The sequence below is a fragment of the Doryrhamphus excisus genome, linkage group LG21, assembly GCF_037039965.1.
Source record: "Doryrhamphus excisus strain RoL-2023G ecotype Guam linkage group LG21, RoL_Dexc_Guam_v1.1, whole genome shotgun sequence".
NCBI classification, from domain to species: Eukaryota; Metazoa; Chordata; class Actinopteri; order Syngnathiformes; family Syngnathidae; genus Doryrhamphus; species Doryrhamphus excisus.
The window spans coordinates 10,263,904-10,281,891 of NC_136377.1; the positions used below are offsets into that span (position 1 = coordinate 10,263,904).

General features: G+C 41.1%; 1 protein-coding gene across 2 annotated transcripts in view; it reads left to right on the top strand.

Annotated features, from left to right (window-relative positions):
• The window catches only part of doc2b (double C2-like domains, beta), a 118,501-nt gene that overhangs the window by 74,805 nt on the left and 25,708 nt on the right, over nucleotides 1-17,988 (top strand). For both annotated transcript variants that reach the window (XM_078787988.1, XM_078787989.1), the window contains 3 exons: nucleotides 3,497-3,571; nucleotides 10,770-10,879; nucleotides 15,148-15,274. In XM_078787988.1, the coding sequence (XP_078644114.1) occupies nucleotides 3,497-3,571; nucleotides 10,770-10,879; nucleotides 15,148-15,274 (312 nt within the window). The remainder of the gene's footprint in view (nucleotides 1-3,496; nucleotides 3,572-10,769; nucleotides 10,880-15,147; nucleotides 15,275-17,988) is intronic.

Below are 17,988 nucleotides of genomic sequence, written 5' to 3' on the forward strand. Positions count from 1 at the left end.
GTGATTAATCGCGATCAAATATTTTAATGAATTGACAGCCCTAATTTTAATGATTGTGTTTTAAAAGGGAAATGAAATTCCATTGAGTTTGTAACTTTGACTATTGTCCTGTTGTAAAATAAAATGTGTTTTCATTTTCATTTGTACATTTCATGAAGGAAAGGTTTATTGTGGCAAGTGTTTAATAATAATTCTCTCAATGTTCCTAAATAGGCATTAATACTACCAAACATTTAGAATTTACAACCAGTACCATGAAAAACCAATTCTTACCTTGAGCTGACACTGTAATTAAAAAAAACCTAAAAACCTAAAAATATGCTTTTTGACTGTATATTTTTTAAATAATGGCCCATATTAAATTGACATCCTTTTACATAAAATTTGATGTAGTTATTGTTGTAGTTGCACATTGAATTGTTTACCACAGAGATTTCTATCTGTGATGAAATATGATTCATTCAGAGTTCACTGCACACAATGTGATTAATCACAATTAAATTATTTACTTGATTGACAGCCCGAAAATATGTATTAAATGTTGGGGGTCCCATGAGATCTCGTATCATGATCTCACAAGATTGTGAACATAGATTATGAACTATGAACTATGGTATTACTACTATGCATGATAATACATGCAATATGGAAGTGAAAGGGTGCCAGGCATTATTGGACATTGGTGTTGCCAGCATCAGTGAGTGACGTGTGGATGTTGCAGATGCTGCAGTGTGTGTTAATTGTGTGTTAAATGTGTTAAGTAATTCTACAACTGATCAAAGTTTATATTCATCAGCTCAGAACACATCGATTAATTACTGTTATTAATCACCATCAACCAACATGAACAATGGCAGCACCGGGACTGCTTGGAGCAGTTTTCCAGTGCACCGTGACAGCCACAGGAGGTGGCCCCCTCCACTCTATCGGAGCATCAGGGCTGCTTTGAGCGTCCTCGAGGTTCTGGATGTTGAGGGACTAGCTTGGCTGACACGTCTTTTCAACATTGCGTGGAAGTCGGGAACAGTACCTTTGTATTGGCCGACCGGGGTGGTGGAGGAGGGTGTGTTCTATAGCCGGATCACACTCTTTAGCCTCAGTGGAAAAGGTTATTCCAGGGTGCTGGAGATGAGGGCACACCCGTTGGTCCAACCTCTGCTACAAGAGGTTCAATGTGGGTTTTTGTCCCGGTCGCGTCACACTGGACCAGCATAATTCGCCCAAACACATTTATCTGCTGCCATGGGAATTTTGTCCCAGGCTGAAAACCAAAACACAGTGGTGCATTATATTGGTATGTTCCAATCCCCTCTTTGAGTTCAGAATGCTACTTCCAAGCTCCAAAAGGTAGCGGGTGATTGATCTATTCTAAGCCGGTCTTATGATTGATTACGCATGAGCCAGACGGCGAATGGACATTCTGATGCATGTTGCCCATCTGCCTTGGTCATCTGTCTGCAACCCTCTTAATTATGATCAAGCCAGTATTGAAAGCGCAGCTCTCCATTCAAAGAAAGGGAGGGAGGGAGGGATGGAAGGATGGAAGGATGGATGGATGGAAGGATGGAAGGATGGATGGATGGATGGATGGAAGGATGGATGGATGGATGGCTGAAATGGCTGAAATCATTTGAATGATACAAGTGTGATATGTAGACATGGCGGTCATAATTGAGCCAGGCTGCTCGGTCAATAAGAGGAAATAAGACAGCAGACAGAAGGAGGGTCACGGCTCGCCCGGATATTGGAGTCGTATATTGACTCGGGACAGCAGTACAACAGCTGAGTGTCTCATTGATTCTGGACAGAAGTGAATCAAAGAAATGTAAATGACGGGGCCGCGCGGTGGACTAATGGTTAGCATGTTGGCCATCTCTGTGTGGAGTGGGCATGTTCTCCCCGGCGTGTGTATCCTGTCGGGTAAAAACTACACAACACATAGGAGAAAAACTTAAACACAAAACACTGTTTGATTCCCCGCTCGGGCATCTCTGTGTGGAGTTTGCATGTTCTCCCCGTGCATGCGTGGGTTTTCTCCGGGTACTCCGGTTTCCTCCCACATTCCAAAAACATGCTAGGTTAATTGGCCACTCCAAATTGTCCATAGGTATGAATGTGAGTGGGACTCGATGAGCGCCGCCACTGAATCTGATTCACTTTATTTTAGCCACCAATTTGAAAAAAAAACAGCCAGCCCCCCAGGCCACATTTTGGACACCTCCTACCTACCTTCTGTTGACATCTGCTTTTACCATACAGCCTTCCCACGGTACATTTCCTCTTCAACACCACAGTCACACTTCCATTCATAGACGGCGTAGGTGGGTGTTTCCATAACGCCTTTCTGTTGTTGTGTGCTCAGAAATAGATATGGGGGGGTTAAATTAAAAAAACCCAATAAAACCTCATCATTACCAGGGTATTTCATTTGAATCATTAGTAGAACTGCGCATCACCGCTGTGACCGTGATTGGTGGATAATGAGGAAGTGTTGTGGAGCCCTAAGGCATAATGAGTGCGTGGTGCTGGAATTTGGTACGGCTGCTCGCGTGTTAAGATCGGCAATAAAGACTGAATAAGAGCATCGGACTCAGTGTGCTCCGTCTGGACGCGACATTGCTTACACCAGTGATTTTTAACTACTGTGCCGCGGCACACTAGTGTACCTTGAGAAACCGTCAGGTGTGCCGTGAGGAATTATCCAATATCACTTTTTATAATTAACATTTATTAATCATCATTTGCAAATATTATGTCAATAGTATACATGGACCCAAATATTCCAATTGCATTTGGTTTATTTGCTCAAACGGAAAGAATTGAACAGGGATGGAATATTCCTTTAACCAATCCGATTGAGGTATCTTGTACCCGCTCAAACGGAAAGTTGTCAGGGTGCGTTCTTCTTTGTGGTGTTTTTCTTCTTCTGTTGTTTATTGGCGGTTGGCAAGCAGCTTTCGTGTGCATTAGCGCCATCTGTGGAACAGAATCTAAACCCTTCTATACGCCATTCACAAGTGCAGTTTTATTAAAAAAGAAAATATATATCTATATAAAACATGTCCTGAGTTTAATTATAAAATATTAGCAAGATTGAATTTGATCTTTTCCTGTTTAAATTTATCCCGGGTGCGTTCTTTCAGCGCATGCTCAGATATGACGTAACACGCAGATCCAGACGTTCTTCACTTTTAAAAATGGAGGCCAGCAATCGGCACTGGACTAAGCAAAGTTTGTTTTTGATTCAAACTAAATTTCAAGACTGGATGAACGAAAAACTGGCCGTGTGGCAACACCTACCTTGTTCCTCCCATAGACTTATTGATGCACGTGTGAGGTCATGGTGACATTTTGGAACATTTTTGGTTAGTGGTGTGCCACAAAAAGGGTTGAAAAACACTGGCTTACACAACGTTATTTGCGCATTACTATCTTCAAGTCATGTCGATTCTACCTTTCCTTCCAAGCGTCATCATCATACCTTGTTTCTTTCCAGGGGCTCAAGCCAATGGACCACAACGGCCTATCCGACCCCTACGTCAAGCTGCATCTACTGCCTGGCGCCAGTAAGGTATGGAAAACAGCAAGTCTGAAAAGAACACAGCCACACACGGCTTTCCAAGCAGAACCAATACAGTCCAGCCTGCTATTGGTTCATGGCAAAAAACAATGGCTAATGACAAAAACAACAATAAAAATAATGGATGCAGCCATTAAAAACCCTAAAATTTCTTATTTTTGATACTCCAAACTAGTGGTTCTAAACTGGTGGTTTGTGGGTAAGTGATGTGATCCAATGTCTATGATTGCACCTCACGTTCTTGTCTGCACTATTGACTTGCTGGGCGACTGTCAAGCTTGAGTGGGAGAGGAAGGGCATAGCGTGGAGACACACAGCTGCAGATAACCGCTAGAGAAGCGTGCGCTATCGAGAGTCAGCATCTCAGCGCTGCATCTCTTTGTGTGAAAATGGAATATATATGAGTATGAGTAAAAAAATTGGATCATTAATTGTTACTGAGGGGTGATGGTGACTCCCACAGCCAAACCATTTGAGAACCACTGCTGCAAGCCCTGTTATGTGCCTCTCATAGCTTTTAAATGCATTGGAATGCACTTGTACACATGAAGGAACCAGTACAGGCATACAGTAGTGCACTTAGAAAAGATGCAGTTACACAACATCACATCTTGTGACTCGTGCCTGTGAGTATTCTCATCCATCCAGGCTGTGGTTTGTTATTTGTTAAGGAACTGTCCACAACCATCTTTACATCTGAATGGGGTGCTCACATCATGATACCGCCCAAATGACCATTGTGGCGGCCTTTATCTGTCATGTTTTATCTGTCTGTCAATAAAAAAAAGACAATTTATTATTAAAACGACATCCAGTATGTTATTAGTATCAACATTTTAGCTTTTTCTCGTGACGTAATTCATTTTTTCTCTATTTTTCTACTTTTGGTGGGTTTTTGTTTATCGTAGTTTATTGTACACAACCGTGGTAGGTGAATTTCCATGAAGTAACATTAGCGCCTTCTAGACATGGAATAATACCTCTGGAATCACCTTCACACTCCTATTAGCCAATATAGGAGACATGCAACTGTAGCCCAGGTTTTTCTTCGGGGTTTTTATTAGGGATTATTGCGCATGAGATCATTCAAATCTCATTCAAATTTTGTTCCAGCAATCAAATCTGGTGCTTGTGTGTCTCACTGTACAACACAGTACCTTACTGACACCTAGTGACCATTTTCATGCTTGAAAATGATTAATTTAGTCCAAAAATACTTCAAATGTGCTTAAATATGCATATTTATTTCCTTTATACAGCCATGAAACAGCATGATTTTTTTTTAGACGTGATCAAATTCAAACCACGATGTGGCGAAAACCAGTCTCCCTTCATTCCACGTATGTTGCTGATGATGTGTACAAGTGAATACAGCAAGTATTTTCTAGTTAGGAATCATATTTGCGTTGTCTAATCTTTCCTTATAACAGAATTTCCTTATGTAGGAAACGACTACGGTACATGTCATGTATGAACGTGCAAGTATGTTAAGAAAATACATGTGTAACAACACAAGCAATAAAATGCAAAAAATATACTGCCCAAAAACTGTTAATAAAAGAAAAACAGAATTTGTATCCAGCTTTGCTTAATCAGATGCATTCCACAGTCGGTACTGCTATTTTTCATTTGGAAGCCATGATCTACAGGACGTAAATGTAAAAGAACCTAATTAAAATTCTTCACAATTACAGTAAAACTCAAGAGTCACTTAGATGTCGCCGTTTTGGATCCGATGATAGAAAATGACGTAGTTATTCTTTAAAAAGCTCCAAAAACACTAGTCAGGAGCACTTTGATTTTTAGGAATCAGCTGCAAGAATGTTTGTTGCAAGAAGACATTCTGAGTTGTCAGACTAGTGAGTTGTTGGACTAGTCAGTTGTTGGACTGGTCAGGTGTTGGATTAGTGGGCTGTCGGACTAGTGAGTTGTTGGACTAGTCAGTTGTTGGACTGGTCAGGTGTTGGATTAGTGGGCTGTCGGACTAGTGAGTTGTTGCACTAGTGGGCTGTCGGACTAGTGAGTTGTCGCACTAGTGGGCTGTCGGACTAGTGAGTTGTCAGACTAGTCAGTTGTGGGATTAGTGGGCTGTCGAACTAGTGGGCTGTCGAACTAGTGGGTTGTAGAACTAGTGGGTTGTAGAACTAGTGGGTTGTAGAACTAGTCAGTTGTCGGATGAGTGGGCTGCCGTACTAGTGGGCTGTCGGACTAGTGAGTTGTCAGACTAGTCAGTTGTCGGATGAGTGGGCTGTCGAACTAGTGGGTTGTAGAACTAGTCAGTTGTCGGATGAGTGGGCTGTCGGACTAGTCAGTTGTCGGACCAGTCAGTTGCGGGATTAGTGGGCTGTCGGACAACTGCTATGCCCCGTTCCCGAGTTGGTCAGAGTTGGCGTACGAGCCACCATTTGGATAGCCCCGCTCTGTGTTATATTACAACTAATTAGGGCAACAATCCATGGACTCCGTGGAGGTCTTTGAAGGGGACCTGTGGAAGAGGTTTGTGTGTAGTTATGCCCTTCATCCCTGAGCTGGAGGTGGTGGTGATGCATGCATGCAGATGACAACTGCAACAAGAGCTTCCCTCTGCAGGTGTGTAGTACTCTATTTGATTTACTGCCGAGGGCCTCACACCCTGACAGGGTGTCATCGCACGGTTGTTTGACTCACTTTAAAAAAACCTTCAAGATCAAGCTTTTCCCAACCGCCTTGACATTCTTTGCCCACAAGTCCACGATCATGTGACCACATTGTAATTCAACAGATGGCTTCTATCTGCCGCCCTGCCAACAATCCCCCTGATGACTGCCAGGTCGGGTGTTTGAAATACTCAAGGTGTTCCTTTTAGATGGAGAAACACCTTGACCTTCTCCTTCTTGACGGAAGGATGCACCGCCTCACACCATGATGAGATGGGGGGGTGAAAGGGCAGGTCCATGCATCAGATAATGGGGGGAAATACTTACTGCTAATCTTGTTGGGTCATAAAGTTATTTATAGAGAGAGTATTTCTCCATATTTGTAGTATCTTAGTACAAAGAAAATCCATGATGAAAGATTTAAATCATTGATTGTTTGAATGTCTGCACAGATGCATGATGCTTTTTAGTGGACTACAAAGATAGCAGTTTGTGCTAACATTTGTACGATTACACTCCAAGAGGTTTTCCCTTGCTTAGGGCGGTCAGTTTTACCATTATAAATAAAAGTAAAACATGCAGTAGTTCAATCCTTGGTTAAAAATAGGATCTCGACAACTGGTTCCCAAAGCTTTCACAGTCCTGCACACCTTTAGACAACCTAGTCATGTACCACCTACTCCTGCACACTTAAAAAAAACACAACAGGTACGGCCTTTGATTTTGACGTTAACGGAATGGCAGACGGAATCGCGGAATTGGTCAAAAAAAGGGAATATACTGTTAAATGGGGAATGTGGTGAAAATGTATTACATATTAGCTGTTTCCCAGAAACCAATCAGGAGGTTAACTCAATACGAGGCTTATAATTGCATTAAATGCATTAACTTGGCCATTTTGTTACTAAATCTGGCAACATCCAATATTTTCTCAAAAGCGGGTAGGTGGTGAGAGGTCCGCCCCGCCCCAAAGGAGTTCCAAGCGGTCAGTGTGCAGTCAGCTTCCGTGGCACACTGGAAGCTCTACGCATCCGTGAATCACGCGTGAGCAAGGTGTGATGCCACGTGGGTGGAACTCGCCCTGTTTTACAGAGTGGGATCGAGAACATAAATGTTTATTAATCTCATTAAATTACTACTCATTACACTCGAGCCTCATTCAGACTCGGCCACTTAGCTGTCAGTGTTTCAGAACATGTGATGGGAGAACGCTGAGTGATCAATGACGCAAGCAGTCCCACCTGCAACATAAAGGGTGGATGTAATTATTATGCTGTCTCGGCTTACTGTGCCGGCTGATTAGAAATATAGAAAAATATTACAATCATTTTATTTTGGCAAAGAAGAATCAAGATGTTTATTTGTAGCTGTCATCATACAAAATTATGCTGCTTTTGTACTGCTTCTCTTACATATACAATATATATTATACATTATATGCAAATTCATTCATTCATTTGAGGGTCCCGTGCGTGCCGGAGCCTATCCCAACAGTCTTCGGGTGAGAGGCGGGGTACACCCTGGACTGGTGGCCAGCCAATCACAGGGCACATATAGACAAACAACCATTCACACTCACATTCATACCTATGGACAATTTGGAATGTTTTTGGAATGTGGGCGGAAACCGGAGTACCTGGAGAAAACCCACGCATCCACAAGAGAACATGCAAACTCCACACAGAGATGGCCGAGGGTGGAATTGAACCCGGATCACCTAGCTGTGAGGCCTGCGCGCTAACCATATCTACCGTGCAGCCATGATGTGCAAATAATATGCAATAATATGGACATCTGTGACAGCTGTAGCTAGTTTTCTTACTGAGGTGTTGGCAACTATGGACATGTGAGCTCAAATAGAGCTTATTAAGATTATTGAGATTATTGTGGAGTTAGCAAGTCTTCTCTCTCCCATCTGCAGTTGGTAGAATATGCAGATGCACGTCTCACAACACTGAAGCCATTTTTATTTATTTGATTTGACTCAATGTTTTTGTTATAAAAAGTTTTTAATATCACATTATGATTTTACTTGTGTTATGGTACTGTATTTTAATGTTTGTTTTTATGTCTTTTTCTTTTTCTCAAGATAAGATAGATTAAGATAAGATAAGATATGTCTTTATCAGTCCCATAAGGGGAAAGTTCAGGTTTACAAAGCAAAAGTACAGTAGCACACAAGAGTATAGCACAAAGCTCAAATGGCAGCAGAAATGTGAAAACAGGGCAATACAAAGACAAACCAGAAATGATATCCACTATATAAAGTAATCTACATGGTGATCAGGTCACAGGTGTGTCAGTTTTTATTGTAGAGTCTATCTATGTTTACTATGATAATAAGAATATAATCTATGATTACCAAACAACGGAAAAAGTCGAAACGAACTTTTTCTTTCTGATGAAAGATGAGCGTCTTCATTGTCTTTTGATATATACCATGTCTATATATCCCTGGGACGCAATATTCTGTTTGCCTTGAAAAACATCATCCAAAATGGCAAGTACCAAGAGGGTTGGCGTTTGAGAAATGGCTGGGAATGAATGAGTTACTGTAAATATCGTAAAAATGGTTTTTTTTTCTGAACAAGAAATGTTATGTTTCACAATCATATTTTGCAGATCACAAGATGCAAGTAAACTCGTTATGTTATGTTATGTTGTTTAGAATATAAAGTTATGGAAACAATTATTGTTTCTTCAGTTTTATTGATCCATTTTACAACAAAAGGTACATTTGTTTGGCCATGCAGTATATAATGATGCAAAAATAGCTCATAAGAGCTGACTAGTGGGTTAGCTCATGACAGCAGTTTGTTAAGACGTACTGTTTTGGCTTCTAGTTTTCGAATGCGTTTTCTAACCAAGCCAGCTAGTGTAAAAGTCAAGCCTCTTCCATTGTCATCAAAGCCATTACGTGTATTGTCTTGTTATTTGGCTAGCAAAGCGGCATCAGTGTAATTACAGTGTCCTATTTCCCAGCTTGCCAAATGAATATTCCATTTCAAGGGACCTGACAGAATAAACAAACAAGTCATAGGAAGTCGAAACAAGATGTACATTTTAATTTGAGTGAGTTTATGCATCCGTCCTTCCTGCGGGAGTCGTTTGATTGAGCAGCTAAACAAAGCCTCCGGCGTCGCATTAGGTTGCTGCCCTCTCAGACTCGCAAATAATCACGGCAGTTAATTGATTCAATCCGACAGAGGACGTCTTCACGCGTGACTCCCGACACGGCATCATCACGCCCTCGTGTTCCGCTGGGTAGCGCCGTGTTGCTTTTCGCAGCCATCACTCTCATCACCCGGGAGAATACAATCCCAACTGGAGAAGTCCATTTCCGTAGAAAATACACATGGAAGCTGAAGAGATGGAATACTGGATGGAAATTGTGCACTTATGTGAAAAGTGTGAATTTTCGGGACCTGGAAAATTGGTAGCTAGGATCGATTGATATTTGAATGGTTTGAATGTGTTGAGAAATGTGGAAAAATTCCCTTAATTCCGTGAGAATTTTTGGTCTAGAAAATGTAGAATTGTAGGAAAAAGTAGAATTGTTTATTCCTTTCAATATCTTGTGTCTCATCCAAAAAGTTCATTGGCCACATCAAGCATGAATGTTTTGGCAAATCTGGCATCTGTGAATGGCTTTCCGTTCCTCACGTTGGCTAAAAAACTTCCAAAACTCCAAAGTCCAGTCAACCGGACGGCTCCATACACGGACTTATGCTGGCTAGCTTGGTATCTCTTGGCATGCCTTCTTCCAATGGTTCCCCCCAGATATTTCAATGTGGCGCATTACATTTCACCGTTTCATCGATGAAATTTAGACAAAACGCCAAATGTTTAAACGTTTTTGAACACAGTGTTTGACTTTAGAATGTTGGTAAAAATGTTTAGTGTTGAAATGCGAGACGTAGACATCAAAAGAGCGTATATATGCCTCGCGAGCCTCCTGTGTTAGCATGTCAAAAACAGCCTGGCTATTTTGGTGTTGGAACTGGACAAATGCGGAAGTTGTCAGAATTTTTAGATGAAGAGAATTTGTGTTGAAAAGACACAAATTGGTTTTCTGTAAAAGTGGGAGGTTTGGGCATGTGGAAAATGGGTAGCCTGAAATTCCTAAATGAGCTCAATGTTGCAGTGCTGGAATGGTTTGAATTGAGTATTGTCAAAATCAAAGGAAATTGTTTGAGATGCGCGATACTGGCTTTCCTACCGACTTTTTATGATGGCTTGAATCAGGTGAGATGTGAGAAGATTGCAATAATGTGTGCGAGGGAATACTCTTCATACAAAACCTCCAGTGTTTAGTTTAAGATTTGGAGCAAAGTGTTTGCTCCACTTCAGAAAGAAAGTGAAAAGGTCACTTTTGCATACATAACAGGGATACTTTCATTCCCGTTGGCCATACATCAATGCATCAACACATGTTGACTGCATATGCGAGACTGTTTACACAATTATGGCGGCACAGACTCGATGTTCATCGATGAGGATCCTTCCCTCTTCCTGTTCTATTGATCACCAACCTGTCCTCTCTGTCTTTGCAGGCCAATAAACTTCGAACCAAGACCCTGCACAACACACTCAACCCTGTCTGGAGCGAGACCCTGACCTACTACGGCATCACTGATGAGGATATGGTCCGAAAAACACTCAGGTACTACAGAGTACTGTGATGGACCATAATGAGATCCCCAAGTGACAGTCTCCAAAAATCAGTGCAAACAATGACTGGGCGCCAAATAATTAGATACAGCATGAAGTAAATCTCATTCTTGCCCGTCAGACAGAAAGTGGTTGCTATTTTTGAGTCCATCATGAGTCTGCCATGGTGAGTCATTCGTTGAAGTAAGTGTCTCCTAATTGCTTGCAATGATGACAAAGGGCTTCTATTGCTTTACATCGGACTGTTTACCTGCAAGTACATTCATCCATACATTGGCATTAATCCCAGCGCCTGGGAACAAACGTGATAAACATGACATGGTTACGCAACACTTAGTGTTACTTCACTGTTCTGTACTCCTTTTTTATTTTTACCAAAGTGTTATCCCTGCGCTATCAAAGTACTACAAGTAGGTTATATAAGCGTACAGTACGCATCATCATGCTTTTGATTTGCTATGCTATACTGTATATACTGGATAGATTCTCTGAAAATACACTACTTTCCATGAATACCACCTTTTTGGAAGTACGGTATATCCGGTGAGAAAGTTGTCCAAAATGGAGTCTTGATGCTGGATTGTCGACAGTTAAAGAGAGGTTTTAGTAAGCCCTACTGGGAACATTTGTCCATTTGTAGCTGTAATGCTAATGAGCTGTGTTTGTCTCCAAAAGAGTGTGCGTCTCCACGAATCATGATAGTGGACTTTTGACTGACAGTGGTGTGAAAAAGTGCTTGCCCCCTTCCTGATTTATTTATTTCTTCATTTTGCATGGTTGTCACACTTACATTTTTCAGATCATCAAATACATTTAAATATTAGTCAATGACAACACAAATGAACATAAAATGCAGTTTTTAAATGAAACTTTTTATTGGGAGAAAAACTGTAAAAAAGTGATTGCCCTCCACATCGAAGGTAAAAGTAATGCTGCATTTCAGAAAAGGAACATCATACTAAGAGTAAAATATGGTGGTGGTAGTGTGATGGTCTGGGGCTGTTTTGATGCTTCAAGACCTGGAAGACTTGCTGTGATAAAAGGAACCATGAATTCTGATGTCTGAAGGAGAATGTCCGACTGTCTGTTGGTGACCTCAAGCTGAAACCAACTTGGGTTCTGCAGCAGGACAATGATCCAAAACACGCCAGCAAGTCCAACTCTGAATGGCTGAAGAAAAACCAAACGAAGACTTTGGAGTGGCCTAGTCAAAGTCCTGACCTGAATCCTATTGAGATGCTGTGGCATGACCTTAAAAAGGCTTCATGCTGGAAAAGCCTCCAATGTGGCTGAATGACAACAATTCTGCAAAGATGAGTGGGCCAAAATTCCTGCCGTGTTTGCTTCTAAGGGTGGGCCAACCAGTTATTAGCTTTTTCACACAGGGCCATATGTATTTTGGATTTTCTTTTCTCCCTTAATAACAAAAACTTTTAGTATTTAAAAACTGCATTTTCCACCCTCGGCCATCTCTGTGTGGAGTTTGCATGTTCTCCCCGTGCATGCGGGGGTTTTCTCCGGGTACTCCGGTTTCCTCCCACATTCCAAAAACATGCTAGGTTAATTGGCCACTCCAAATTGTCCATAGGTATGAATGTGAGTGTGAATGGTTGTTTGTCTATATGTGCCCTGTGATTGGCTGGCCACCAGTCCAGGGTGTACCCCGCCTCACACCCGAAGACAGCTGGGATAGGCTCCAGCACCCCCCGCGACCCTCGTGAGGATAAGCGGTAGAAAATGAATGAATGAATGAATGAAAAACTGCATTTTGTGTTCAGCTGTGCCATTGACTAATATTTAAATTAGTTTGATGATCTGCAACATTTACATGTGAGAATATAAAAAAATAACAAACACTTTTTTACCCCACTCTCAGTTATTGTGATAACTGGTTCCAGACCTGATGATGAGTGATTTGCATGAAGTAGGATTTAAATAGGATTTTTGGAGAATATATTCATAGTTAAACCTGTTTGTGAGTTTCCAAATATGTACTTTTAAACATTATTAGAACCTTGATGACATGAAGTAACAGCCCTATGGTCACCTTTTGTCGAAAGTGTGTAAACCGCAGATCAATGCTGGCATGCTACTGAGTTAATTACTTAGCCTTCAGTGTATTTATTCTAAACCGCTTCCACACAGAATGTGAGAAATATTTTCACTGTCATGTCGAGCATGCCATGGCTGACTCCAGGCAGTGTCAAGATAATGTCATGTCAGATAAAGTCTCATCAGTGTAACATTACTGATGCCTAGTGACCAGAATACTACATATGTCTTTCAATATTTTTGGACCGGTAATAGTCCATAGTCAACCTGGACACAGTCGTCATTTATTAATAATGTGTTACCTCCGAGCACTCCCATCCGTTCTTTATTTACAGCAAACGTCGACTTCAGCGGTCATCCAGAAACCCCGTTTCCATTGCCATGAGAGAAACGTCATTTATTGTGTGACTTCCCTGATCCTGACTGCTTCGAGGAAGTCCCATGTAGCAAATAGTTATTTGTACACTTTGGCCGTGCGTCTTCCTATGCATGATATGCTCTTTTTTTGCGGTGGCAAGCCAAACCCTTTAGCTGCTTCTTCTTCGTTGGTGTTTGCAGCTATTTCTTCCCATCTGCAAAGTGGCCACCAAAGCTAGGAATCCAAATTTTTAAATGTGGAAAATCCCAGGAGAATCACAATGTTAGTCCCGGTGAACATTGATGGTCAAGACTTGACCCCCAACCTAGTCAGGTTCCATCATGACGTCATGTGTGAGTGGCACATATTAAAGTCATTAAAAAGTATATTGTGCACAACATTTAGGGAGAGGTCATTGTTGAGTAATTAATATTGTGGAATCACTATGTTTGTTTATTTTTCAAGCCAGAAACGTTGGTAAGCAGCAACCTCTGCCAACCGCTTCTGTACTGAGACTCATTCAGTGCCCGAATTCCACAGTGACAGCGTGATCAGATGGTCTGGATCCATCATGGCACACTGCTGATGAACCCTTTGCCCAATCAGCCGTGAGAGAGAAGCCTCCACATTTCCACGCGACACATCATTTCTTTCAGCACCACCTGTCCATGTCGCAGATGACTTGTTTTCCACCACCGTTTCATTGTCATGCCAATAAAGCTACTATGCTCACATGTATTACGCTGGTTCACAGAGGCCGCATGTTTGCCGGCGAAAAGCACTTGAAAGGCACATTATACCTCAACATGCGCTAGATGGAGGACTCATTTCACGTCTGCATTTTACCGAGGCACTACATGTTGTAGCTCCTCTGAGAGGCGGTGTTTTCCCCGCGCACATAATTGACTTTTGTTATGGATTTAATGAATTGATGGAGATCTTGGACTGTCTTGCCTGGGAAAATAAGTGGTGGAGCTCTGTGTTAGACACGCCGCCCTCGTTTAGGGTCAACATGTTCTCCAAGCAGACTTCCAGCACAAAAGCACTGATTTGATTGCCGCTTATTTGTAAGCAGGACTATACCACGTAAACAATTCTTATTCAATTCCAGAAAAATATATTTCCACACTACCCGTTTGTTTATGGAGGTATTCCCGTTGCCGCATACCACAATTTGCAACTTTTTTTGCCTTCATTGTGAGTTATTTTATAGCTATCATCAATAAAATTTCTAACACTCTAATTCTAACACTCACGGTTACGTAGTGCGCTTGATCGCCTCATCGTATGAACACTCATTGACACACATGGAGGGACCCACATAATAAAGATGCTTCACGGATTCCCTGACCAGAATCTGCCTATAGCAGGAGTCTGCAACCTATACGATCACATTTCTTTACGCATGTTATTAAAAAGGATTAGTTAGTATATACTTTATTCATCTCCAAGAGAAATAGCTCATTTGAAACTTTATCAAAGTGTGACATTTTTGACCCAGAACTACTACAAAGTCATTAACCAGTTGATTGTGTTATGTTTTTGCAGTAGTAGGGTGTACATGGCTCCAGGTCAAAAGTCAGAAGGGGGTAGGTACGTCACTGTCAAAAGTTTCTATAGCATCCGTATTTACTCCAAGGCAGACCTTTCTAATCCATGTGTCTTCATGCCACCTGAAGCGTAATTATCTCATTACTTTCTGTCATGCTGATGGACTCCAGCATGAATCTTCTGAACTCAATTTGCCAGAGAAGCACTCAGCTTTGGCTTTGCTTCAATGCAAGCGCCGAGCCAAGGCTAGCTTTGAAGACTGTCTTTTTGAAGCTTCCTTTCTCTGACTCTTATCTTAGGATTTCGGTGTGCGATGAAGACAAGTTCCGGCACAACGAGTTCATCGGTGAGACGCGAATCCCCCTCAAGAAGCTGAAGCCCAACCAGACCAAGAACTTCAACAACTGCCTGGAGAAACAGTTACCTGTAAGTGTTGGAATGTTGCAACAGTATGTATGCCTTCCTGCCTCTCACTCAGTGTGGGGATTCAATATGCCTCTGAATACACCCTATGGTAATGGTAATGATAATGGTAATGGTTTTATTTGAACATGCATCAGATTCCAATTGAGTGCATCACATAATCAGTTCCCAGTTCCACATGTCCAAAAGGAGTAGGAAGAAGCAAAGTTTATTAAATCCTACCCCTCCATCTGGTACTTTTACAATCACTAACTGTTACATTTGTTCACTTCCTGCTTTCCATAATACAGGTTAAGGTTTTTTTTTAGTTTTTTTTTTAAATAATGTACCCCGTACCGAAGTAGGAGGTGATATGAGCATCCAATGCCATAATGGGTACCATAGTAAGTGTCAATATAGTGATATATATAGCACATCATGACTGGTTCAAGACTCTTCATCCTTGTATTTAGCAAACATCAACTGCTTGTATTGTTTCTTGAATTGGCTCATCGTTGTGCATTGTTTGATTTCCTTACTCAATCCATTCCATAGTTTGATTCCACAGAACATTTAGCGAGTGAAGATTGCTTTTATAGTTATTACCCCATATTTCCCCATATTTCCACACAATAAGTAAGATATGGTAGAACCAGAGAGCAATAAAGAGTGAATCTTCTCTACCAAAAACCTGTACCGTTCTACCCCTTAGTAACACCAAGAATAGAATGTAAAAGTGTTTCCGGTTTCAGCGTAGTGGATAGGTGACACTCTTGACAAATGCTGTTTTGATGTGAAACATCACCAGAGGGCAAACCGTGCCGCTTGAATGATTTGCCATGTTGCCTCCTGCAACCTTTCTGACATACATCACTAGATCTGTGACAAAAAATAGACTCCAATAGATGCTGACTCACCACACTTCTGGAGGAGGAGGAGGAGGAGAACAAAATCCTTAACTATGACAAAATGTTTAAAAATATATCTCATTCATGCATTTGAGTGGAATCTTTATAAGTCCTACCTGACTAACTAAATATAGACTCTACCATTGTAGCAAGTGTATCAAAGTCAAGACAAAAGCTGAGATGCTTTAGGCTGTGAACCTGAACAAAGGATGCCGTGCTATAGTAAGCCTGAGTTTTGGGTTGTTCTACACCCGTAGTCCAGCTGAAGATCTCCCTCAAGATCTATGCAAAGGTGAGTTGATGCCATCTGGCCCTGATTTGATGGACCCCTGTAATAGTCGTTTGGTTCACTCCTCATCTCCTTGGTAGTTGTATTACCCCTATGCAGAAGTGTTTCAAATGTACTTCTTCCAGCACAAAAGCACTGATTTGATTGCCGCTTATTTGTAAGCAGGACTATACCACGTAAACAATTCCTATTCAATTCCAGAAAAATATGTTTCCACACTACCCGTTTGTTTATGGAGGTATTCCCGTTCCATAGTTTGATTCCACATACTGAAATGCTATGGCTAGCATAACGTAGTCCTAGCATAGAAGTGTTTCAAATGTACTTCTTCCCTGAGATCATATTTCTCCTCTCTTGTATTGGATGACATTTTTAGCTAATTGGTTATTTTTAGCCTTATGCATTATTTTAGCTGTTTGAAGATGAACTATATCAGCAAGTTGAAGTATTTGTGATTTTAGAAATAAGGAGTTAGTATGTTCTCTGTAGGCGGTATTATGAATTATCCTTACTGACCTTTTTTGCAGTACATTCAGCGAGTGAAGATTGCTTTTATAGTTGCTTTTATAGTTATTAGCCCATATTTCCACACAATAAGTAAGATATGGTAGAACCAGAGAGCAATAAAGAGTGTGGAGTGATTTCTGATTGAGAACAAGTTTTGCTTTGTTTGATATATATATATATATATATATATAACAAAGCAAAACTTGTTCTCAATCACTCTCTTCATAACTAATCTGCAGCACAGTGAGTGTGAGTGTGAGATAACCACATAAGCAATGAGGATTGGCTAAGGTTTAGTAAAATCAGAGAACTTGGGTGAGCGGGTGTTTAGAGCACATGAGCGATGAGGATTGGCTAAGATTGCGTCTTCAGCCAATCAGAGAACTTGGGTGGACGGGTGTTTAGAGCACATCGAGTGAGAATACAGCGTTTGCCAAATGGAAGTACAGACACTACTTTAACCTCGTTGAGGTGAAAGGTAAAAATGTACACGTCTGTCAGAGGAACACAAAGAACAATCAACAGCATTAAGGCACAAGGCGCATCTGCTGAGAGCACAAGGCTCGTCCGGTTTTCAGTGAAGATTATGGAAGCCTGGGTTTTTTTCATTTTAAAATGTAAAACTGTAAGTGTTCACTTTTGTGTTGTTACAAACAAGGCAACTATTTTATTTGAAGGTTATTATTATTAAGGTTATTTAAGTTTTTCACATTATTGTTTTTATTTTGACTCTTGACTCTGTTTTGCAAAAATAAAAGTGCTACATGAAAATACTCGAAGTAATCACCTTAAGTACTCTGATTGGACAACACAACAGATTACATTAAAAAAACATTGAAGGTGAAGCGCCGTAGAACTGGAGTCTGAGGCGGAGTGTCGAATTTGGGAGAAAACATTATTTTTCTTGCCAACATTAACTTGCACTCTTTTGCCACGTAAAGGCATGAAAGACATGAAAGCCCCGTCTCTCAACCAGGAAGCAGAAAACCCCCGTCCCTCACCTTCCCTCACCACACCTTCCCTATCGATAGTTC